This window comes from Apostichopus japonicus, chromosome 16 (genome assembly GCF_037975245.1).
Source record: "Apostichopus japonicus isolate 1M-3 chromosome 16, ASM3797524v1, whole genome shotgun sequence".
In the NCBI taxonomy this organism is placed as follows: domain Eukaryota; kingdom Metazoa; phylum Echinodermata; class Holothuroidea; order Aspidochirotida; family Stichopodidae; genus Apostichopus; species Apostichopus japonicus.
The window spans coordinates 32,675,069-32,700,291 of NC_092576.1; the positions used below are offsets into that span (position 1 = coordinate 32,675,069).

Genomic DNA, 25,223 nt, shown 5'->3' on the forward strand with positions numbered 1-25,223 from the left:
TACAAACTCTACACAATATGACAATGAAAATATACAAATGAACAAATCATGATACATGACAGTATACGGTAAATGGCTTTGTATAATAAATGACTCAAGGGTCTCTTTACTCTCTTAAACTCTGTCTTTACTCGGGGAAAAACCTATACTCAATACTACGAAAAATGCACAGAACCTATGCCCAAACTGTGACATATTAATACACAAATACAATTAAAGACTCAATAATAGTATCCTGCAATACGACATTGCACTTGTACAATACAGTATAAAAATGTATAAGTGTGTATAAAGAATAATGTAAAATGAACATTATGATATAATCTGCATAAATAATAATAAACGTTTGCCAACAGGCGAGGAATTTTACACCTTCGTAATGGCCAGCCTAGGGCACACATGCCGCTGCAACTCATTATAGGCCATTTCCACCTAAACTGTTCCTAGACAGCAGGAATTTCTACCTCCTGAACCCACAAACTCTCAAGAGACTTGGCACTCCATAGCTATCCATAAAGGCTAAGATTAGAAGGACAAGCTCTTGAGACAACTCTGTAGTGACCAACAGTAACAATATGTTCAAGATACAAAATATGAATACGTACACTCTTTACACTGCGAGCAGTACAATACAGAAATACAGGTACAGTAAAATAATCTCTCAAAACAACTCAACTGTCAATACAGTACAATACACTAAATAAACTTTCAATTACTTTCTGTATACTTCACGTGACTGTATATAAACTCTCTGTATATAAACTCAACCTAACCGATACTGTCACTCTACAGTATAAAGGTACACAATACTACTATAGCACCCATGTGCTTCACGATACACAACCACTGATCTACACAGTGTACACAACACACCCTATAAACCCATAGGACCAAGGTCCAAATACACAACCTAACATACGTACTTTGTACAGTGAAGTACAACCTAGCCAAACACTTAAAAACTGATTCTATTAATTAACAATAAGGTTACGTACGGCAGTATAAAACAATAATAATATGTATTACTTAATCCCTTACTATACTGGGGTCAGCTCGCTCGCGAATAACAAGACGAAGGAGATTCTTCGCTCGCGGTACAGGAAGCTCGCGTACATCGAGACTCATCAACGCTAACTCTAGCCAGCTCGCTATAGAGGTTGGTATGATCCGCCATCTTGGTAACCAGCGACTTCGAGCCAGAAGTCAAACCATCCAAAAACCTGAGGCATCCTGCCTCTGAGAAGGGTGACATTTCCTTCCTGACTCCAGGTAGTAAGGATATGGATAAACTCTGGGCTATTGACGACCCAAGATTAATGAAATTAACAAAAATATGAACGGGATCACGAGGCAAGCCCCGGAGCTCTGCAGGGACAATGTTCGCCATACAACAACGTATCCAGAACTGAAGAAACACGTGTATACAACTAACGCTACAAACTGACTATTACGGCATATTACATAATACATGCAAATCAGCGAGGTAAATGAATCTGGAGGATTCATGTCAATTGGGTGCGCGCGTACCATGTATGGAGGGTCATGTGATGTGTTCCAGGGTGGTACTATACTGATATTTCTCTGTAGCAGTTCGAGAACAGTGTTAGTGACTTCGTGAAAGATTGGTCGGTTCGGACATGGGAACTAACGGCATAAGAAGGTACTGGTACTTCAGGCCTACGAAATAGTGCTAATATGCTAACGTTCAACCTTATTCTCTTGATTGAAGGCAGGCCTCCTACATAATCTTACTTAATCCTACTTACCTGCCGTCACCAACAACCGTTACAGTGCCGAGTTTGCTCGCGATATGGTCACAAGGAACGATATTGTTATTTTCGATAGGAACTTGGCCAGCATGATAGTGCCGTAAGTACTGTGAAACAAAAGTATAAGGTGGAAAGTATCGACTATTTGAAATACCACAGGTCCAATGATTTTATAACTTTGAACTCTCCCGCTTCTAACATTTTAAACGATGAATTTTGCATTTTAAGTGGCAATTTTAATGCTCCTAAGTTATTTGATTTGAATAATTTTAATTCTGATCATAATATACCATCCCATTGTGTTCACCGTGCTCATTAACCTGTCTGTATTCTGTGCGTGTTTTTGTCCCCTCTGTTACTGTAACTTGTCATTTAGCCTCTGAAGAAGATCCTGCTAGGATCGAAACGTCAGGCCAACTTTCTTTTACACATTCTATTACACAGGCTCTCTAGTGGATAAGCAGTTTGCTAACAGTTTCATTTTATTTTCATAATATACCCTCGCAGAACATATCTGCGTCGGGCGAAATAACTCAATCTGGCCGAAATTTGAATACATCCACTCCCCATTCCGAGAGAATCTATTCACCAAACCCCCATGAGAAAAAGACGCGAAGGTCCAATATGCTCCAGATTGGATTTTTGAATATATGCCATCTACTCCCAAAGGTTGATCAGTTGCAGGCTCTCATGAACAATCAAGAAACAAAGATTGATGTGTTTGCCCTAAATGAAACATTTTCAACTGATTCAATCCAAGATTATGAATTAGCTATATCAGGCTATAATATTATAAGGAAAGACAGAAAAGGGAATGGAGGTGGCGTGGCTGCCTATATTGAACATGGAAGGCCGTTTCTTAGACATCCTGAGTATGAAGTTGACGTAATTGAAGCAATTTGGATGGAACTCATATTACCCCATATTAGAAATGTTCTGCTATGCATCATGTATCGCCCACCAGATTCCAATACGCAATGGTATGAATGTTTCCACGATATGCTTCTAGCACCTTTTAAAGATTTTAGTGATATTATAATTGTCGGTGATTTTAATATTAACCTCTTAGATAAAAAGGTGAATAGGAGATGGCAGCTTGAACTTCGAATATTTAATCTGACTCAAATGGTAACAGTAGCTACGCGGCAAACTGAGAGTACAATGACTCTAATTGATCATGTTTATACCACAAATGAAAATCGATTGATGAACACAATCGTGCCCCAAATACGTCTGAGTGATCATTTCCCTATCTTCTTCACTTGGCGACTGAACAATAAAGTAATAAGAAATAAATCACATCGAAGCTTTAAGTATAGAGCCATAGATCGAATTGATACTGCTGCTTTCAAATCAGATTTGAGAAACATGTTACCAATAGGACCCCTCCCCCATGAATGTGATGTTGATAAATCTCTGTCATGCTGGCATGAGAACTTCATTAATGTTTTGAATTTACATGCTCCCAAGAAAGCAAAAAGGGTCAAACGTGAGAAACAACCGAGGTGGTTCAATAAAGATATTAACAATGCAATTAAAATGAGGGACCGAACAAAGATCAAGGATCCTACTGCGTATCGATTTTGTCGCAATAAAGTGACTTGTATGATACGTGCAGCCAAACAAAACTATTTCAAAGAAGCTATAACTTCCAACAAAGGCGATTCCAAAGCCATCTGGAAAGTTCTGAGAGATGCGCAATCGAACAACACTGGAATGGTTATTAACCACAGTCCCAATATTTTAAAAGTGGATGGAAAAATAATAACAGACACGCGTCAGTGATATTGTGGAAGCCTTCAATAAATATTTTATTGAAGTGTGTCAAACTTACCTAGTTAACAACCAGCACAACAACTGTGATACTTTCCCTGAGGTTAGGAAGTATGTTAACGCCAAATTACCACAAGGGGAGACATTTAATATCCCAAGAGTAACTGAACAGTATGTTTTGAAGTATCTGCAGTCGCTTGACCCTAACAAAGCGACCGGTCTCGATGAAATAAGTGCGCATGTATTAAAGATAAGTGCAATTGAAATTACTCCCAGTATTACACGAATAATAAATCAAAGCATTGATACTGATGTATTTCCATGTAACTGGAAGGAAGCTAAGGTTATCCCGAGTTTTAAAACGGAATCCCGCCATGATTTATCGAACTACAGACCGATTGCAATTTTACCAATTCTCTCAAAAATAATTGAAAAACATGTCCACCTAGCCCTCAGTAAGCATTTGAATAAGTTTGACCTTTTACGTAATACACAGTCGGGTTTCAGGGAAAAGTATTCATGCGAAACGGCGCTATTGAAGGTTGTGGATCAGTGGATGGAATCTATTGATAAGGGGTATATTTTGGGAACTATTTTCTTAGACCTCAGTAAGGCATTCGATTTGGTAAACCACGAGATTATGGTAACGAAACTACGTATTTATGGTGTATCGAGTAAAGCGATTAATTGGTTCAAATCCTATTTAGTTAATAGAAGTCAATGCACATACTTAAATGGTGTTTTATCGAGTTCAAGACGAAATGCATGTGGTGTACCCCAGGGAAGCATTCTTGGTCCACTTCTGTTCTTAATTTATATTAATGATATGGATCTCACTTTGGAATATTGTTCAGCGGATATGTATGCTGACGACACAACATTTTATGCCAGTGATACATCTACCATTAACTTGAATAACAAATTGCAAAGAGACATGGAAAAAGTTAGTGCCTGGTGTGACCGAAATAAAATGGCAATCAACACCACTAAAACGAAGGTATTATTGATGGGATCTGGTCAGAGACTGGCTTCATTACCTGACAATGCAAATACTCTTTCTGTGACACTCGGGGGCAAAATTCTCAAGACTGTCAAATATGAAGAACTATTAGGTGTAAAAATTGATAACAATATATCCTGGCATATTCAGGTTGACAACGTTTGCAAAACAGTCTCAAATCGCCTTGCCTTACTGAGACGCATACAACCATATATTGATTTAAATACGAAAATTATCTTCTATAATGGGTATGTACGACCCATTCTAGATTATTGTAGTATAGTCTGGGGTACGTGTGGAGCAAATGATTTACAAAAGTTGTTACATATGCAAAAAGCAGCAGCGCGTATTATTACGAACTCGGGAAGATATGAAAGCTCGACAGAATTATTTAAAATGCTAAAGTGGCACCCTGTCGATACGCAAATACGTATACGACGATTGATCATGATGTACAAGACCATGAATGGCCTCTCCCCAAATTATCTAACCCAGTTATTCAACTTTACACACGAAATTCATAATCACAATTTGAGATCCACGACCCAAAGTAACTTATACCTGAAAGATGGTAAAACGGAATATCACAAGCGTAGATTTTCCTTCATAGCTGCCAAAGAATGGAATAGTTTGCCAGCTGAATGCAAGCATGACAAATCTTTACCTATTTTTAAACGTTTAGTCAATGAATTTTTTAAGTCTTAATCATCTCATTACGCTTTTATGTTCTATACCCATTTTTACAGTTATGTGATTTACTGTTGTATATTTGTATGTTTAATAGTCTTACTCTTTGTTTATTGTTTTATAATATTATTCTTTTTATATTGATTGTATTTTAGGGCCTCGGGGAATATTAGCTTTGGCTAACCGAGTCACCCTTTTAAAGGTTAATAAATAATAAATAAATTAATACAGCTCTAGGGGCAAGCTTTGTCTCATATGGCCTAACGTTATAACTACATGCTATAAGTGAATGTAGAAATGGGAAATGTGGGGAAATGTTTAGTTCAGTGCAACCACGGAATTCTCCATGGAACAGAGCCTAATGCTGCTCGACGTGAATATAGCTATCACGTTAGGCTACAGGCACGGTTATTGCTAGGTAACGGGTGTCGTCTGCTGCTCTAAGCACGCAAACACATTTACGTACTAGTTGGATGAAATCATCATGCGTAATAGGGAGAGTAGTATATTAGTACCACCCTGGAACACATCACATGACCCTCCATGCATGGTACGCGCGTACGCGCGTATTTACTGTGTGATAGTTTCTCCAGATTCATTTACCTCGTTGATGCAAATACTGAACGGGTGCACATAACAAAATTTCACTTCACTACATTTTCAAATTGCTCCTGTTCGTACAGTGTATGGCCAATTATAATGAAACTTGGTCACAATGTTCCTCGGGATGAGAGTTACGAGGGGTGTTCGGAAAATTGAGGTCAAATGTCATTTAGGGGGTCATCGGGGGTCATTCTTTGTAATATTTTCAAATATCTCAATCTCCTCAAGATTTTGATGGATCATATTCAAAGTTGAACTGATGATTGTTGGATTGTGTATGAATAAGGTGATGCCTAAAAAATTTTGGTCAAAAGTTAATTAATTACAATTAATCCCCATTGTTTAAAAAAATCTGAGCCTTCACTTTTTGCCAGAGCGCCTTTAATTTGTCTCCCAGTGTCTGCAGTGTTTGTTTACATTTGTGGTTAAGCTCTACAGAGGCTGTTAGTGGAATTAAAGCAGGACTGGGAGTTGTTATTAACTGTTGAACTGTAAGCATGAGAGCCCCATAGCCAATCAGCACTTGCCGATTCTTAGAAGTCTTTGAACCTGAGGTATGTAGGCAGCTTGTGAAGTTATGTCTTGTAGGGAGTGCTTGTGAAGTTATGTCTGCTAAGGTAGAGGGGAGAAAGTTTATTAATGTAGGTCAGTGCATGGTATTGTTTGAGAGAGTGGGTAAAATAGGATTTAAAGGGGGAAAATAGGAATTATAGCCAGTGGTGTGGCCAGGATTCTGCTAACGGAGGGGGGGGGGGGTATCCCTCATGAGCCCAAAATTGGTTTTGTGGGCCCTACATTTTTCAGCTCGAAAAGGTATGAGCTTCTGCAACATTGGTGCTCTAGTTTTTATTTATCATGGAATTGCAATTTTAGTTTCTCGATGGAAATTTTTTGTATTCAATTTTTGTAACCCTGCGAGCCACCTAAAAAATTAATATTTGCCTTCCCCAATACTAGCAGTGGCGGAGATTTCTTGTCAGAAGTGGGGGGTTGCAGGCCATTGATGAAATAAAAAGTCATAACTGCTGGCTCACTATCTAAGTGGAGCGCCACCATAGGTTGGCGCGTAGTGCACAAGAATCTTTTGGCAAATATTGCCTCACAGATTGCAGTAAATGGCACTGTCCAGGCCTTGAAAAGCTGCATTTAACCAGGGGCGTATGCAGGATTTTCTAACCCGGGGGGGGGGGCGTATTACTATCTAAGCGGAGCGCCACCTGGTTGGCGCGCAGCGTACAAGCATATTTCTGGTTTTGGTACCCCCAGATCACCGGAAATGGCCCTTCTCGGGCTTGAAACTGACCAACCATATGTACACTTTTGCCTGAGAAACAAGTATTTCTAAATACTTTTTTTCTCATCTATAACCTTTTTGAAGATTGTCACCAGTCACACATCATGTTCGACTTCATCACATATCCTGTGGATCATTGCTTTTGTAGGTGATTCTTCATCGCGGCCCACAGTATCCGTCAGCCCCACTGCTCAGAATTTGAAAATTCACAATTCTCGTGAATCACTTCAAACATACCCATAATGTTGCACAAAATATCATCTATGGACAACCGATATAGAAAAACCTCCTTCAAACCCTTACAGACGGGTCAAAATTGCACGAGTATGATGAAGTATGATGAAGAATGTTGGTTAGTGAATTTTCGAAAATTCAGACGGCTACTAAAAAATTTCGTTGAAGGAAATAAAAATATACCAGATATTTCCGAAACCGAACACTACACACATCGACAATTTTGAGCATGGGCGCAGATCAGTCTTGGAGAATGGTGGGGACGCGTGTATGCTCTCTGATACTTTCTAAGCGGAGCGCGACCATGGGTTCGCGCGTAGCGTACGATTTTTTTTGGGCAAATATATCTCCCAGATCGCCGGAAATAACACTTCCCAGACCTAATGATGCTCCTAAACCTCCTTAAGTTTTAGATCTCATGGCTTAGAAATTTAGTTTGGAGAAATACACGGACGTCTGCAGAAAGAAAATCAGGGGACAAATTTATCCAAGTAGACTTTTGTATATACGATGGGTCCTCTCCCAGAAAACAAATATAGACTGCCGCAAATGCGATTTCCGTCCTATATTTAACAACTGTCAACTGTGGATAAAATACAATAAAATGAGAACTGCTGCATGTCATTTGCACAATGCTGGATCAAACTGCGCCAAAGTTCAATACAGGGAAACTTGAAATGCAGCTATTGGTCAAGACAAATTTGTGGGGACACGGTATATCATGTCCCCACTACTGAAAAAGTTGGTGGGGACGCGTCCCGCTGTCTTCACCAGGATCTGCGCCCATGGTTTGGAGGCTGTTTATCGTGGAACGCCATTTTCATGCCCACTGATATGATGTAATATCTGCTGTTTGCTTTACAAATTCGAATAATTTTGTACCTGTTCCTCTTTCTCTTCCCGTTTTCTTGTCGTATTTTCTACTCCATCCTTTTCTCCTTTTCTCTCTTTCTTCTTTTTCTTTCCTTCCTTCACCTCGTTGAAGTTGGCAAGTGTATACAGTTCCAAAGCTATTCAACAGCAACAAGACGTTATTTTATGTATGTCTATTGTGGGGTGAAGTTAGCGCTATGAGCTACAAGTTCCAATGCGCAAGGTGGGGGAAAGGGGCTAGAAATAATGCGTGGGTCTATTCTAACTCGGTTTTCGGTCGTTAATTGTTGATGTAGCCTGCCAGGTAAACGGTTGAAATGACTTTAACAATTTCAAATTTTATAATTTGATTTATTATGCCATTTGAAGCACATACCATAGTCTACAACAGAACATTACTGGCAAAAACTAGGGGGGTGATTGTGTGGGCCAACCACCCCCTTCAAAAAGTGGGGGGGGGTTAAACCCCCCAACCCCCTTGTTTCTTCGCCACTGAATACTAGATACCGATACATGTAGTTTGTTGCATGGATGGTGTAGCCTCGTCCAGTTATAAAATTCTCTCCTCCAATTTGAAGTGAATTTTGAAGAAATGCTTAACATTTTTCTTGAAATTAAAAGGCCCTAACCATGGAGGAAGGGATGCCCCTCAAGTTCCTAGTCCGACGTATCCCATAGACTTTGTATTGCATTGTAGTTGCAGTGTCTGTCTCTGTAACAGACGACCCATTGCATATCTTTTCCTGCACGGAAAATAGGCATATTTACCATTTTAGTCTGGCAAAACACATATATCTCTCGGCTGCTTCACACACGGAGCCGCGCGGCCTATCCAGTTAGTGTAGATCAGTGTTGGATATCCGTGTGTAATAGGCAGGTTGAGGTTAGTTCCAACACAGCTAGTTGACCTCTAACGTCATTTCCGTTTCAGACTCGTTGCAGTATTGTGGAGTTTTGTGATGTGTTGGGGATAGAGATGAAGATGCGAGTTACATTTAGAGCATTTTTAAAACGAAATGCATAAAATCAAGTCAAGAAATGAAGAAAACGAAACACTCAGTGTGCGGTACTAACTGTTGCATCACTAAGGAAAGGGAGATCCTCAGATCTAGGCCCTAGGTGAAGATGGTACACGAAACACTCAGTTTGCTGTTCCAGGTGTTTGAATCACTGTGTCTGTGATGTGGTAAGTGAAACACCCTGCATGGAATTCCAAGTGTTTGAATCACCTCCCCAACCAAGAAAAACACCAAGTTTTATTGTCGAAACACCTTCAAACTAGCCTCAACTAGTTGTGTTGTCGAAACACCTTGACACTAACGTCAGTGAAACCCTCTGAATGCAATACCAAGTTTTGTTGTCGAAACACCTTGAAACTGGCCTCAACTAGCTGCGTTGTCGAAACACCTTGACACTAACCTCAGTGAAACCCTCAGAATGCAATACCAAGTTTTGTTGTCGAAACACCTTGAAACTGGCCTAAAGTAGCTATGTTGTCGGAACACCTTGACACTAACGTCAGTGAAACCTGAGAATGCAATACCAAGGTATCATTCATTCACTTCCCATGCTCCATTAATTTCCCATGCTTTATTCCTCACTGTGCCCCATTAATCTACCATACCCAATTTATATAACACACCATGCACATACCTCCATTCATTCACCTACTAACCCCACCCACCTTTTGCCATCCAATGATCTACCAAATATACTTCTAACCATTTAGTCGGTCCAACCTTAATTGCAACCTTTGCTCACTCTATTGCAATTCAACACACCCAAACTTTATTTTAGTCTGACATAAGTTTCTAAAAGAAACATGCTCAATTTTGTTTCCATAAACACCAAATAGGGCTTACCTTTTAACCAAATCAAATGTTATTAAAGTCTGTTACATTTCCACTCTATTCTATTGACACTATTGTTTTTCTTTACTTCTTTTCCAGACGGTTTGGGACGGAGGAACGGCTAACGTGTGAACATAGAGAGAGACAAATGGACCAACAGACATATAAACAGATGAACAGTAACGGTGTTATGTCCCCTCTTCACCAACTTTGTCGGCAAAGAGAAAATAAGTGCTTTGCATAAGGACATAACACAGGTGCATTGACCAGGAATCAAACTAGGAGCCTCTTGCATGTGAAAGGCACATAAAAACTTCTGCGTACCAGGAAACACTGCATGCAGTGCTTGGTATTCTTGTTCGGAATAGTCAAGCATGAAAACTTACTTGGGGTTCCATTCAAGGTTTCATCTTTGATGTCAAGGGCCTCTGTTATCGCAACAGTCGTTTCATCCTCTGTGATGAATTCAGCCACAGGACTATAAACCAACGTTGGTCCTCACAAATACCAAGAATAGGCAGAGCATATTTTGTGGTTTTGTAGGTGGCATCAATAAGTACCATGTCTCCATAACGCTTTAAAAGCAGTTGTTGCTGGCTGGTCTGATGGATGAACAGAAAAGTAGTGCTTTCCCTGGTGTCATAGCTGTCATCATCCATGTCATCCCTATAATCTCTGTCTTGGACAATACCTTGTGTTTGTAACGATAGGCGTATTCTTGTGTGGGCGTACATGTATATAGTGTAGCGTTAGGCTATGGTGCGCTTGTAAGCGACCCACCGCTGTTTAGTTAAGTAACAGGTTTCAAACGTATCGGGCGTGGCGTGCTGTTTGTGGTGCGCGCGTGCATCTGGTGTGAGTGTGTGCGTGTGGTGTGATAGAACTTTCTTGTGTTTGAAAACGTTTGGCACAGCATATGGATGAGGCGGTGAGTAGGGATGCTTGGCCGGCCAACACTTGTGAGCGAGTGAGTACGTTTGATTCATATATGTGTAGTGAGCTTGTGACTTGTAAGTAAATTATGTTTTATATTTTGTATTTAGTCAGCTCCAATTGAGTTGTTAATTTATTCAAGTAAACCGTTGCCCCAGTTGAGTTATTAAATTATCCAAGTAAACCGTTAATCTTTTGTTTCTGTGTTATCTTTGCAACTTCTCTCACCTGAGTCATCATACTTTTGGGAGGGCACGCCAGTATGGAAAACCACTAAATTTACATATGGATCCGCACATCTGAGATAGCTGTTTGGTTTGTCTGAGCACTTGCGAAGAAAAAACAATCTCGGTTTTCTTCACTTTGCCATGCCTTTACTTTTTCTTCTAGATTGAGTTGGTCAAATTGTGAAAACCTGCCTTTACATAGTGCCAGCTGTATGTAGTTTCTTATTGTTCTGTTTGTGGGGAAATAGCACCTGTCATGTTTCAGAGGATTGGAGTCGAAACAAAATGCTCAAGTTTCTTTCTTATCAAGGGTACTGATATAATTCCTTGTGCCACATATTCATCAATCTTGTTCCTAACTTCACGATGAATATATAGCAAAAACTGCAATTTTTTTTTTACAAATGTCACAATGCGATTTGATCCTATACAACACTTCAACCAGCCTAGATCAGTTTCTTGAATATGTGGCCTGATGCTTGTTCATTTTGGCTATATATACAGAGCCTCTTCTTCCTACACAATTAGATATTATGCAGCTCTACAAGTGAAAGCATGATGTTGGGTCTTTAAGTGGGTACCAGTGAGAATAAAATAAGGGAGGTGCCTTTGTCCATTAGAGAAAATTGTGGTTTTATTAAGCCCCTATACGTAATATGGTGAAGCTTTATAAGTTTTTTTCAAGCTTTTTTGTACTGGAATTGCACTTCCAAGTGTATGGTAAGTTGGTGACCCAAGATGAACAAAACAAATTATATCACACATTCACAGACAAAAGTCCTTTGTAAGAAATGTCAGAATATTCATTGATTGATTTGCCAAATTGCCAAACACAGTTTCTATCATGGGATTAACCCTTTTTTTTATAGCAATTAAGTCACATCATTACATGCACAAATGATCAAATTCTTCTTGGAAATTGAGTGGCTCAATCTTATCTGTTGGTGGATTTGAACCACCTGCTGAATAAATTCTGCATCACCTGAACAGACTTTTATTATGGCCAAACAAATTACCAAGAAGAAATAAGTGGAGGCCTAGTATCAATGCGTAGCCGCCCAGCCCCCTTTCACAATTCACTGGTGTCCATTGTGAAAAGAAATTGCTGTAAATTCTTTTAAATTACGTGCTTTATCAAGGTAATATTACCGGGAGTGATATTTGTCTTACCAAGTGCTATTATAGGCCTAGGCCTAGTACTAGTTAGGTCTCGAGGGGCCTAGTAATAGCTTCGTTCTCGCAGACCTCGGTCTCGAAGATCTTCGGTGTGGCGGACCTTTTTTAATTTCGGTCTCGCAGACCTCGAAGATCCTCAAGAAGAACAGTTAATTCAGCAAAAGTTTTACAAATACTTTTATCATTGGTAAAGACAATCTTCAGCTTATCCCTGTGTAAGTGACTGTAACTAGGCCTAGGTGTACCTTAGCATGCCTCCTGATATTGTTAGAAATAACTTTCCTTCTTTTCAAAACACCTATAAGCAGCCCCACTAGAAATATAATCCTTATCAACATTTATGCCTGCCCTCATCGACCCCCAATTTAGTTTAAACATAGCTATTCAACAGAGTAATTCACCAACCATTATGCTAACGGTTATGACATTAGGCCAACCTTAGTAAGCTACAGTACGTCTTGGGGCCTAAGCTGTGGCAGCTACAACCTGCAACAAAGCCTGGCTGATATAATTTTCTCAAACGTTAAAAGTTCAAGTCAAGAGCATACATTTAGGTCTAATCTTTACGTCCAGGCTTCAAACCCATGCTGCCCAGTTGCCGTCATCTTCAAGTTAATCTTCAGCCTGAGTAGCCGTCATCAACAAATTGTACAAGTAATTTACACTTTCCATTTTGCGCCATTGCCATAGGAATACTAGAAAGGGGGTCTTGAAAACGGAAGTACGTCACAGGTCAACTTCTCTGTTGTCGAAACACCTTGGTACTAACCTCAGCCGTAATAAGCAAGCCACTTCAGTGAGCTTGCGTAACGTCATCTAATTATCCGTTAGGGTATTTTATTTCGTTATTCACCACTTTATGTGTTAACCAGCACTGATTGAGATTTAATTCACCTCTGTTGAAATTGGTTTTGAACCAAATGCCTCTCGCTGCTGTGGTAACCACAATTAGTTGTTAAACGATATATTCTGTAACAAGTTACACTTTCTGTGTACGGGCAACTGATTGAGATGAAATTGTCTAGGTTAATTGTGTTTTTGCTTTATTACTGTAATGCCCTGCCCAGAAATGGACAGAGAGGTTGTACGGCAGACGTGCCGAGATTTAAATGCCACAATGTCATTTCATGTATTAAGTATAGTGGTGCTCCCAGTTCTACCCTTGTTATTGTAGTTGTTCAGACAGCGTAGAAACCAGCCTAATTGGGTTACAGACAGCCAGAGTTATTCTGGTACACAATTTGTGGCTTTATTTTAATGTTTTGTTTCTTTTTTATTATCTTTGAGGGAAACCACCTGAAGGTGCTGCACCGTCCTTTTATTTATGTAATCATGCAAAATAATCTCGAACATGCTAAGTGAGAAAAATAGTAAAAAAACCACTTGACCACCAGAACTAGCGGTGGTAGAAATTAGCACTCTCTGCCCTTACCGAAATCCCAGATCTGGGACAGATATAAATATCCAGATCTGGCGCAGATCTGGAATTTCAATCTGGGCCAGATCTGCTGCAGATCTGGAATTTATATCTGGCCAGATAAAAAATTGGGCAGATATAACTTGATATAAAATCAAGTTTTATATGGCCCATATAAAATTTGATCTGGTTTAATTTTATTGCATCCATATCTGGGCCAGATAAAACTTTATCTGGTTGATATAAAGAAAATCCAGATAAACTTTTGTATGGCCCATATAAAATTTGATCTGGTTAAATGTTATTGCATCCATATCTGGGCCAGATAAAACTTTATCTGGTTGATATAAAGAAAATCCAGATAAACTTTTATATGGCCGAAAAAGTGGCCAAAACTGGACTAGCATTGAGAGTAACTTTCCAGCGTGATCAGTTATCTCTGTTCTGGTACAGTGAGACCCATACAGAGAGCAAGACACACACAAAATATAAACACAGAACTCAACTGGATTGGAACAAAGTGGATATATGTAATGTACATTAGTGCAGTGCAGTGCATAGTGCAGTGCACGCGTGCATGCACATTACACACTTTTACTATACCTTACCAAAACATTTGCAAACTGATATTGAATACATGTACATTCAAATTTTTCGCCCAGGTAAATCATATTACTTACTTAAATAAACTGGCATCGTGCGGTACCACTAGTACACTTAAACATAGTAATTGAAGGTTGAGTTCTCTTCTGTGGTCCTGTAGATGTTGATACTAAATTGTGTTGTGCTATTCTTTTATTTAATATATTTGCTTAAATAAATAAGTTCCAGGAGGGTGATATATGTTCCATTGAATCCATTCAGAACCGAAGTTCAGTCCCAAAATATATTCCTTGTTGCCATCCGTTCCAAAAAATTCTTCCTTACTTCTGACTGTTCAGTTCACTATAGAAACCTTTGCCAATGTCCAGACATCAATAGGTTATTATTCACGAATCTCCATCACATTTTCTTTATGTACCAATCCTTTCTGTTAAACTTCCTTCTGCTCTTAACTCCTACCATGTGGACACTAGTGTACACATAGCTCCCTTTCCTATCTCACTCCTAGAGTATCAATACACATATGTCCATTGTTCAAAAGCGGCCTTCACACTTAATGAACCTCTGAGTCATCCTGTTTCAAGCTAAGACCCTGTGGTTGCCTAGCAACCCAGATAGAGATAGTTATTCCCCCCTCCCCCCTTTGACTTAGTGTGCAGTGTAAGTGATTTACTATTGAAATATATATGCATAGTGTAGTGCCACAATATAGTGTAATGTAAATCTCTATGAAAATGAACTATGTAAGAGCATACAGTCTTAAAGTTTTATCTGTCAATATAAAGTCAGGTATAACTGGATATACATGATATCCAGTTATATCTGGCTTTATATGGCCAGATAAAACTTGATCTGCATATCTGGATTTACTCTTTATCCAGTTATATCTGGCTTTATATGGCCAGATAAAACTTGGTCTGGCCAGATTAAACCAGATATAAAGCCAGATCAGGCATTTCGGTAAGGGTGCTGCCTTTTTACTGCCTGCGTATCCTCACATATATATATATATATATATATATATATATATATATATATATATAGCACATTGTATACAATATATGTGTAAATTATCCCATACTAACTATAGAGCATACTGTGTATGTAGTTACCTGGTACCTACTGTACAGTTATAACTATAGCACATTGTATACTGCATGTGTAAACTATCCCATACTAACTATATATCATACTGTGTATGTAGTTACCTGGTACCTACTGTACAGTAATAACTATAGCACATTGTATACAGTACGTGTGAATTATCCCATACTAACTATATATCATACTGTGCATGTAGTTACCTGGTACAGTAACTAAGTGTATAATAATAACTATAGCACATTTTATACAATATATATGTAAACTATCCCATACTAACTATATAGTATACTGTGTATGTAGTTACCTGGTACCTACTGTACAGAAATACCTATATCACATTGTATACTGTATGTGTAAACTATCCCATACTACATATTTGTAGTTAACCTGTACCTATTGTAATGTAGTATGTAGTTATATCCCCCATCATATTTGCTTCCATGCCTCTTTGTCTTAAGAGTAACTGCTTACTTCCTGTTGACTTATTCACCCTACACCCACATCATATTCGTAGAAGCCCCCTTTGTCTTAATTCCATGAAATACTCTTCCTAAAACACAGATGACAACCTGTTGCATCCCATGTGTATTACAAATAAGGTTAGTCATAGTCATCTCCATGTGCCTTAGTAATTATAAGTAAGACCAAGAGTTTATGTCACAGAGAGGTTATCGCCCCCTCACAGGAAGTTGAAATGACTTAAATACTGTTGTTTTTAATATGTAAAAGACTAAGATTCCAGAGAGAGAGTGTACTTCAGATACACTCCAGCAATAAAGCTCATATTCTATACAATTATATCCATGTCTGGAGTTTCTCTTTATCTGTTGTTCATTGTACCTATTTAATAACGGAGCCCAAACTAATTGAGCCGGAGCACACCCCAATGTAACACTATACTGTAGTGTTATAACTATAGCACATTGTATACAGTATGTGTAAACTATCCCGTATACTAACTATATAGCATACTGTGTATGTAGTTACCCTGGTACCTACTGTAGGGTAATAACTATAGCACATTATATACAGTATGTGTAAACTGAACCATACTAACTATATAGCATATACTGTATATGTTGTTACCTGGTAACTAAGTGTACAGCAAAAACTGTAGCATATTGTATACAATATATGTGTAAACTATTCCATAACTACTACATATCATAATGTGTATATAGTTACCTGGTACCTTACACTAATAACTATATCACATTGTATACAGTATGTGTTAACAATCCCATACTAACTACATAGCATACAGTGTATGTAGTTACCTGGTAACTAAGTGTAAAGGAAAAACTATAGCACATTGTATGCAATATGTGTGTAAATTATTCCATACTAACTATATATCATACTGTGTATGTAGTAATTACCTGGTACCTACTGTACAGTAATAACTGTAGCACATTGTAGTATGTGCAAACTAAACCATACTAACTTTATAGCATACTGAGTATGTAGTTACCTGGTACCTATACTGTAGGGTAATAACTATAGCACATTATATACAGTATGTGTAAACTGAACCATACTAACTATATAGCATATACTGTATATGTTGTTACCTGGTAACTAAGTGTACAGCAAAAACTGTAGCATATTGTATACAATATATGTGTAAACTATTCCATAACTACTACATATCATAATGTGTATATAGTTACCTGGTACCTTACACTAATAACTATATCACATTGTATACAGTATGTGTTAACAATCCCATACTAACTACATAGCATACAGTGTATGTAGTTACCTGGTAACTAAGTGTAAAGGAAAAACTATAGCACATTGTATGCAATATGTGTGTAAACTATTCCATACTAACTATATATCATACTGTGTATGTAGTAATTACCTGGTACCTACTGTACAGTAATAACTGTAGCACATTGTAGTATGTGCAAACTAAACCATACTAACTTTATAGCATACTGAGTATGTAGTTACCTGGTACCTATGTAGCGACCTACTTTGGAATTTCAGTCATTGTCGGTTTTTACTAAATATCTCATTAGTCATTACTCTCGGGCAAATGGACATAAGCGATTAACCCATGACCCCGGGTTGTGTGACTCGACCGTTAGGAACGAGTCTTTGGCCAAAAAGAGGAGTTCTTCCCACGATATCATTCTCACATCGAATGCACACTCAACAACAAGTGTTTGTCATTTATTGCATCTACGATCATTTTATATTGGATGTTCCGCTGTTAATTCATATTAATTATTCTGGGATATACCATTAATGTATCAGTACGCGCATATTGAAACACGGAATTCTTCTTTGATTTCATTCTGAGGATCACGACTTTCACGATTTATTATTTAACGACGTATCGATTGGATTAGTAGTTACAAGAGTATTTGGGAGTTAACTGACCAATGTTTCGCTTTCCTTATTTTGTTCGAGGAACATTAACTATATAATACCATTATTATTTGTGTATGGATAGATATTTATGATATATTCTATGTGGAAGATATTATCGCTGTTCTGCGCCAGGCCCCAGCGACACCTTTCGTATAAAAATTGGGACCGGTTAGAGAGAACAGTGTAGAGAACTTCATCCTGGCTGTGAAGAAAAAAAGGTGAGTTTATATGTATTAAACTCGCCAAAGTGGTGACCCCGACGTGATCAGCCGGCATAAAAACTCTCTTTGCATTCACCTTTTGAGTCTAACTGTATTCCATTCTATTTCGCCCTCGATTAGCTAACCGATTTCGCATTTCGTTAGTTAGGGAAATTTGTCAACCTCATATAGTGCTCAATTACCGTATTATCGCTAAGTATTATATTCCTACTATTGTTCGCGTTATTCACAATGGATAATGGTAACACCACGCCCAGACCTGAAGTTCCTATGGCGTCAGTCAGTCTGAAGCTACCACCGTTCTGGTCTCATGACCCTGCGCTCTGGTTTTGCCAAGTTGAAGCGCAGTTCACGACCCGTGGGATTAAGACACAACAAACAAAATACGCTTATGTGATTTCTTCCCTTCAATCGGAGATAGCGGCAGAAGTTCGTGACCTTCTGTTAAAGCCTCCCGAAAAAGACCCGTACGAGGTGATTAAGAGGGAATTAATAAGGCGTACGTCAGAGTCGGAGCAAAAACGTCTCCATCAACTGTTAACGGCCGAGGAACTGGGAGACCGCAAACCTTCCCAATTGCTCCGAAGAATGCGACAGCTTCTGGGGGATCGGACCCTGGAAGTTAGTATCCTCCGTCAGCTTTTCCTGCAGCGTTTACCAGTAAACGCCCAATTAATCTTGGCTTCGACAAGTGCCACGTTGGGACTCGACCAGTTGGCGGCTATAGCGGACAAAATTTTGGAGGTCAACCCAAATACATCGCCAATTTCTGCAATCGAACCAGCGCCACCACATTCCGCACCCACTGAGATTCAACAATTGCGTGGGCTGATCTCAGAACTCACCGCTCAAGTTGCCGCGCTGAAAACGGAAGTAAGACAGCGTAGTAGGAGCCGCGGTCGAGTATTGCGCAACACTTCTACTAATCGACAACATGTAGGAAACGCGACAAGCGACTCGCCAGGCATGTGCTGGTATCATCAGAAATACGGCACTGCTGCGCAAAACTGCAGAGCACCATGCAATTTTTCTAGCGTAGCTAATAATTCGGAAAACGCTCAGGCCAACGCATAGTGGCGGCAAACGTTGGCCAGGACCCAGGTCGCCTGTTTTACGCGCGAGATCGAATCAATAACACGCGTTTTCTCATCGATACCGGGGCGGCAGTCAGTGTTATACCCCCAACGCACACTGACTTACGTAATCACGGTAAGGGACCATCGTTAAACGCCATAAACGGTACGCCTATCGCAACATTTGGCTACAGATCCTTCACCCTCGACATCGGGCTCAGACGGCGTTTTCAGTGGATATTTGTCATTGCAGATGTACGTAAAGCTATCCTGGGGTGTGATTTCTTGAGACATTTTTCTCTACTGGTAGATGTAAAGGGAAATCGCCTGATCGACGCCCTTACTCACCTCACAATAACCGGGACAACAACTACAGAGAGAACCCTTTCTCCCACTTTCGCCACGTCAAACGCCAACGCCATCTTTGAAAAACTTCTTAGCGAGTTTCCATCCATCGCAAGTCCGAATTTCAACGAACGACCTGTAAAACACAATATTACTCATCATATAACAACCACTGGCCCATCGGTTACATCGCGAACTAGACGTATGGCACCAGACAGACTTAAAATAGCACGACATGAATTCGACCACATGTTACAACTGGGAATTATCAGACCCTCTGATAGTAATTGGGCGTCACCGCTACATATGGTCCCGAAAGCATCTGGAGATTGGAGACCATGTGGAGATTATAGGGCCTTAAATAATATTACCGTACCCGACCTGTACCCGATCCCGCATATCCATGATTTTTCAGCGTCACTTCATGGTGCCAAAATATTCTCGAAGATCGACTTAGTCCGAGCGTACCATCAAATCCCAGTGGAGGAGTCTGATATCTGTAAGACAGCCGTCACAACGCCTTTCGGTCTGTACGAATTCACCCGCATGCCTTTTGGTCTCCGCAATGCAGCCCAAACCTTCCAGAGGTTTATCGACGAGGTAACACGAGGCTTACCATTTTGCTATGTCTACATCGATGACATACTTATCGCTAGCGAATCACTTGACCAGCATAAGCAACATATGAGGCAACTTTTAAGAAGATTGCACGACTACGGAGTAGTAATTAACCCCGCTAAATGCCAATATGGTGCGACATCGTTGGATTTCCTTGGGCACAGAGTCGACGCCGGGGGAATTCGTCCTTTACCCGAGAAGGTTAAAGCCATCCACGACTTTCCAGCACCAACTACCGTACGCGAACTTCGAGAGTACCTTGGTCTTCTCAATTTCTACCGTCGGTTCATTCCACGATGTTCCGAATTGTTACAACCATTGACTGACCTTTTGTCTGGAAAGAAACCAAAGACTGCTCCTGTAGTGTTGAATGATTCGGCGTCTCAGGCGTTTCGTAACAGTAAAACCGAGCTTGCCAATGCTACACTGTTGGTTCACCCTGACCATACCAAACCTCTTTCGCTCGTAGTCGACGCTTCAGATACCGGTGTAGGCGGTGCACTGCAACAGTACCAGAATGGTTGTTGGCACGCTATTGCATTCTTTTCCAAGAAACTTAGCGCTACCGAAAAACGTTACAGTACCTTCGGTCGTGAGCTATTTGCAATATATTTGTCTATACGATATTTTAGACACTCATTGGAAGGCCGCGCATTCTACATAATGACGGATCATAAACCGCTTACTTACGCACTGAAGTCTAGTTCAGATCGCTATTCGCCACGCGAAATCCGCCATTTAGATTTCGTTTCGCAATTTACGAGTGATATTCGCCACATCAGCGGTAAGAATAACGTCGTAGCTGATGCTCTTTCGCGAGCAGATATTAGCGGACTTGACATGTCAGCGAGTGACACTCCTGTCGACCTTGAGCAGATAGCGACTGAACAGAAGAACGACAGTGAACTTTTGCGACTACAATCCTCTTCGCCAGAAAGATTCAAAGAAGTTCCACTCCCATCTTCCGCCGGTACTCTAATTTGCGACACTTCTAAGGGACATCCTCGACCATTCGTACCGGAGAAATTTCGACGACTGATATTTGACAAGTTTCATTCTATGTCACACCCGGGAATTCGCGCTACGCAACGTTTAATCACAGACCGTTTTGTCTGGACCGGCATCAACACGGATGTCAGGCACTGGGCAAAAACATGTCTGCAATGTCAGCGTTCAAAAGTTCATCGTCACACTATCGCGCCACTCGGAACATTCGCCAATCCGGATGCGCGCTTTGATCACGTACATATTGATCTAGTCGGTCCACTTCCTCCTTCGAACGGCTTTACATATCTGTTGACCATCATTGATAGGTTCACAAGATGGCCGGAAGCTATATGTTTATCTAATATAACAGCGGAGACAGTCGCCAAAGCTTTCGTTTCGCGATGGATCGCCATATTCGGAACCCCATCGATAGTTACAACTGACAGAGGTGGCCAGTTCGAATCCGACCTCTTCAAACAGCTGACTGCACTACTTGGCAGTACTCGCGTACGCACTACTGCCTATCATCCGATTGCGAATGGCCTCGTGGAGCGTTTCCATCGCCAATTGAAAGACGCACTCAAAGCTTCTGACGACCCAACACGATGGTCCGAAGTTTTGCCACTGAGCCTCTTGAGCATCAGAACCACGTTGAAGCCCGACATCGGTTGTACAGCCGCTGAGATGGTTTTCGGTTCCACGCTCCGACTTCCCTGTGACATGATTACAACCACGTCTGACGACGCTCTAGCTGACCCTGCCAAGTATGTAGACCGCATCAGGAAACATATGTCCAACCTTCAACCGGCTACGTCGAGGCCGGCTGTACGTAAGGCCCAAATGCATCCTGATCTAAATACATGCACGCATGTTTGGGTACGAGACGACCGCGTGAAACGACCGCTGCAGCCTCCGTATCGAGGTCCTTACCGAGTCCTCAAACGAAATGGTAAGTCATATGTCTTGGATTTACACGATCGACATGACTCAGTGTCCATTGATAGGCTCAAAGTGGCTTACCTAGAGGAACCTGCGGACTCTATGCAAGCAAACGACACACCTGCCGATGCATCGACGTCATCAGAATCAGCTGCATCAACGCATACGTCAACCGCCGCTTCGCAGTCCAGTGCAAGCCTACCGCGCGCAGTAACACGTTCAGGTAGACACGTACATTGGCCTGCCCGTTATCGCTAGCTTGTTGTACGAAAATGATACATTTTAGTATTATTTTACATTCGCCTTCTTTCTGTTTATCGATCACTCGCTATTTTATTTCGTGATCTAGGAGGGGGCTATGTAGCGACCTACTTTGGAATTTCAGTCATTGTCGGTTTTTACTAAATATCTCATTAGTCATTACTCTCGGGCAAATGGACATAAGCGATTAACCCATGACCCCGGGTTGTGTGACTCGACCGTTAGGAACGAGTCTTTGGCCAAAAAGAGGAGTTCTTCCCACGATATCATTCTCACATCGAATGCACACTCAACAACAAGTGTTTGTCATTTATTGCATCTACGATCATTTTATATTGGATGTTCCGCTGTTAATTCATATTAATTATTCTGGGATATACCATTAATGTATCAGTACGCGCATATTGAAACACGGAATTCTTCTTTGATTTCATTCTGAGGATCACGACTTTCACGATTTATTATTTAACGACGTATCGATTGGATTAGTAGTTACAAGAGTATTTGGGAGTTAACTGACCAATGTTTCGCTTTCCTTATTTTGTTCGAGGAACATTAACTATATAATACCATTATTATTTGTGTATGGATAGATATTTATGATATATTCTATGTGGAAGATATTATCGCTGTTCTGCGCCAGGCCCCAGCGACACCTTTCGTATAAAAATTGGGACCGGTTAGAGAGAACAGTGTAGAGAACTTCATCCTGGCTGTGAAGAAAAAAAGGTGAGTTTATATGTATTAAACTCGCCAAACCTATACTGTAGGGTAATAACTGTAGCACATTGTATACAGTATGTGAACACTATCCCATAATAACTATATAGCATACTGTGTATGTAGTTACCTAGTACCTACTGTACAGAAATAACTATAACACATTATATATAGTATGTGTAAACTATCCCATACTAACTATGTAGCATACTGTGAATGTAGTTACCTGGTACCTTACACCTTACAGTATGTGTAAACTATCCCACGTACACTACATATATTTAGTTACCCTGTACCTATACTGAAAGGTAATAGCACATTGTATACAGTATGTGTACAAACTGTGCCATACTAACTTTATAGCATACTCTGTATGTAGTTACCTGGTAACTAAGTGTAAAGGAAAAACTATAGTACATTCGATACAGTATGTGTAAACTATCCCATAATAAGTATATATTATACTGTGTATGTAGTTATTACCTGGTACAAACTGTACAGTAATAACTGTAGCATATGTACAGTATGTGCAAACTAAACCATACTAACTATATATCATGCATACTGTGTACGTATTTACCTGGTACCTATACTGTAATGACTATAGCACATTGTATATGTGTAAACTATCCCATACTTACTATATCTCATACTGAGTATGTAGTTACCTGGTACCTATACTGTAGGGTAATAACTGTAGCACATTGTATACAGTATGTGAACAATATCCCATACTAACTATATAGCATACTGTGTATGTAGTTACCGTAGTACCTACTGTACAGAAATAACTATGACACATTATATGTGTAAACTATCCCATACCTATGTATAGCATACTGTGAATGTAGTTAACTGGTACCTACTGTACAGCAATGACTATAACACATTGTATACAGTATGTGTTAACAATCCCATACTAACTACATAGCATACAGTGTATGTAGTTACCTGGTAACTAAGTGTAAAGGAAAAACTATAGCACATTGTATGCAATATGTGTGTAAATTATTCCATACTAACTATATATCATACTGTGTATGTAGTAATTACCTGGTACCTACTGTACAGTAATAACTGTAGCACATTGTAGTATGTGCAAACTAAACCATACTAACTTTATAGCATACTGAGTATGTAGTTACCTAATACCTATACTGTAGGGTAATAACTATAGCACATTATATACAGTATGTGTAAACTGAACCATACTAACTATATAGCATATACTGTATATGTTGTTACCTGGTAACTAAGTGTACAGCAAAAACTGTAGCATATTGTATACAATATATGTGTAAACTATTCCATAACTACTACATATCATAATGTGTATATAGTTACCTGGTACCTTACACTAATAACTATATCACATTGTATACAGTATGTGTTAACAATCCCATACTAACTACATAGCATACAGTGTATGTAGTTACCTGGTAACTAAGTGTAAAGGAAAAACTATAGCACATTGTATGCAATATGTGTGTAAACTATTCCATACTAACTATATATCATACTGTGTATGTAGTAATTACCTGGTACCTACTGTACAGTAATAACTGTAGCACATTGTAGTATGTGCAAACTAAACCATACTAACTTTATAGCATACTGAGTATGTAGTTACCTGGTACCTATACTGTAGGGTAATAACTGTAGCACATTGTATACAGTATGTGAACACTATCCCATAATAACTATATAGCATACTGTGTATGTAGTTACCTAGTACCTACTGTACAGAAATAACTATAACACATTATATATAGTATGTGTAAACTATCCCATACTAACTATGTAGCATACTGTGAATGTAGTTACCTGGTACCTTACACCTTACAGTATGTGTAAACTATCCCACGTACACTACATATATTTAGTTACCCTGTACCTATACTGAAAGGTAATAGCACATTGTATACAGTATGTGTACAAACTGTGCCATACTAACTTTATAGCATACTCTGTATGTAGTTACCTGGTAACTAAGTGTAAAGGAAAAACTATAGTACATTCGATACAGTATGTGTAAACTATCCCATAATAAGTATATATTATACTGTGTATGTAGTTATTACCTGGTACAAACTGTACAGTAATAACTGTAGCATATGTACAGTATGTGCAAACTAAA

The 25,223-nt window shown here is 39.5% G+C and overlaps 2 protein-coding genes across 2 annotated transcripts in view; both read left to right on the forward strand.

The window, feature by feature from the left end:
- Nucleotides 1-25,223, forward strand: part of LOC139982130 (uncharacterized) — a 262,832-nt gene that overhangs the window by 169,285 nt on the left and 68,324 nt on the right. The gene's annotated exons all lie outside the window — the stretch shown is intronic.
- LOC139983488 (uncharacterized) lies at nt 17,508-20,963 on the forward strand. The gene is made up of 2 exons (XM_071997053.1): nt 17,508-19,244; nt 20,826-20,963. Exon 1 carries the CDS (start codon nt 18,375-18,377, stop codon nt 19,215-19,217), a length of 843 nt encoding a protein of 280 aa, XP_071853154.1. The 5' UTR covers nt 17,508-18,374; the 3' UTR covers nt 19,218-19,244; nt 20,826-20,963.

Bases quoted from the DNA above. Each gene is read 5' to 3' on its own strand.
- LOC139983488 (XM_071997053.1), top strand. From the start codon at position 18,375: ATGGATAATGGTAACACCACGCCCAGACCTGAAGTTCCTATGGCGTCA.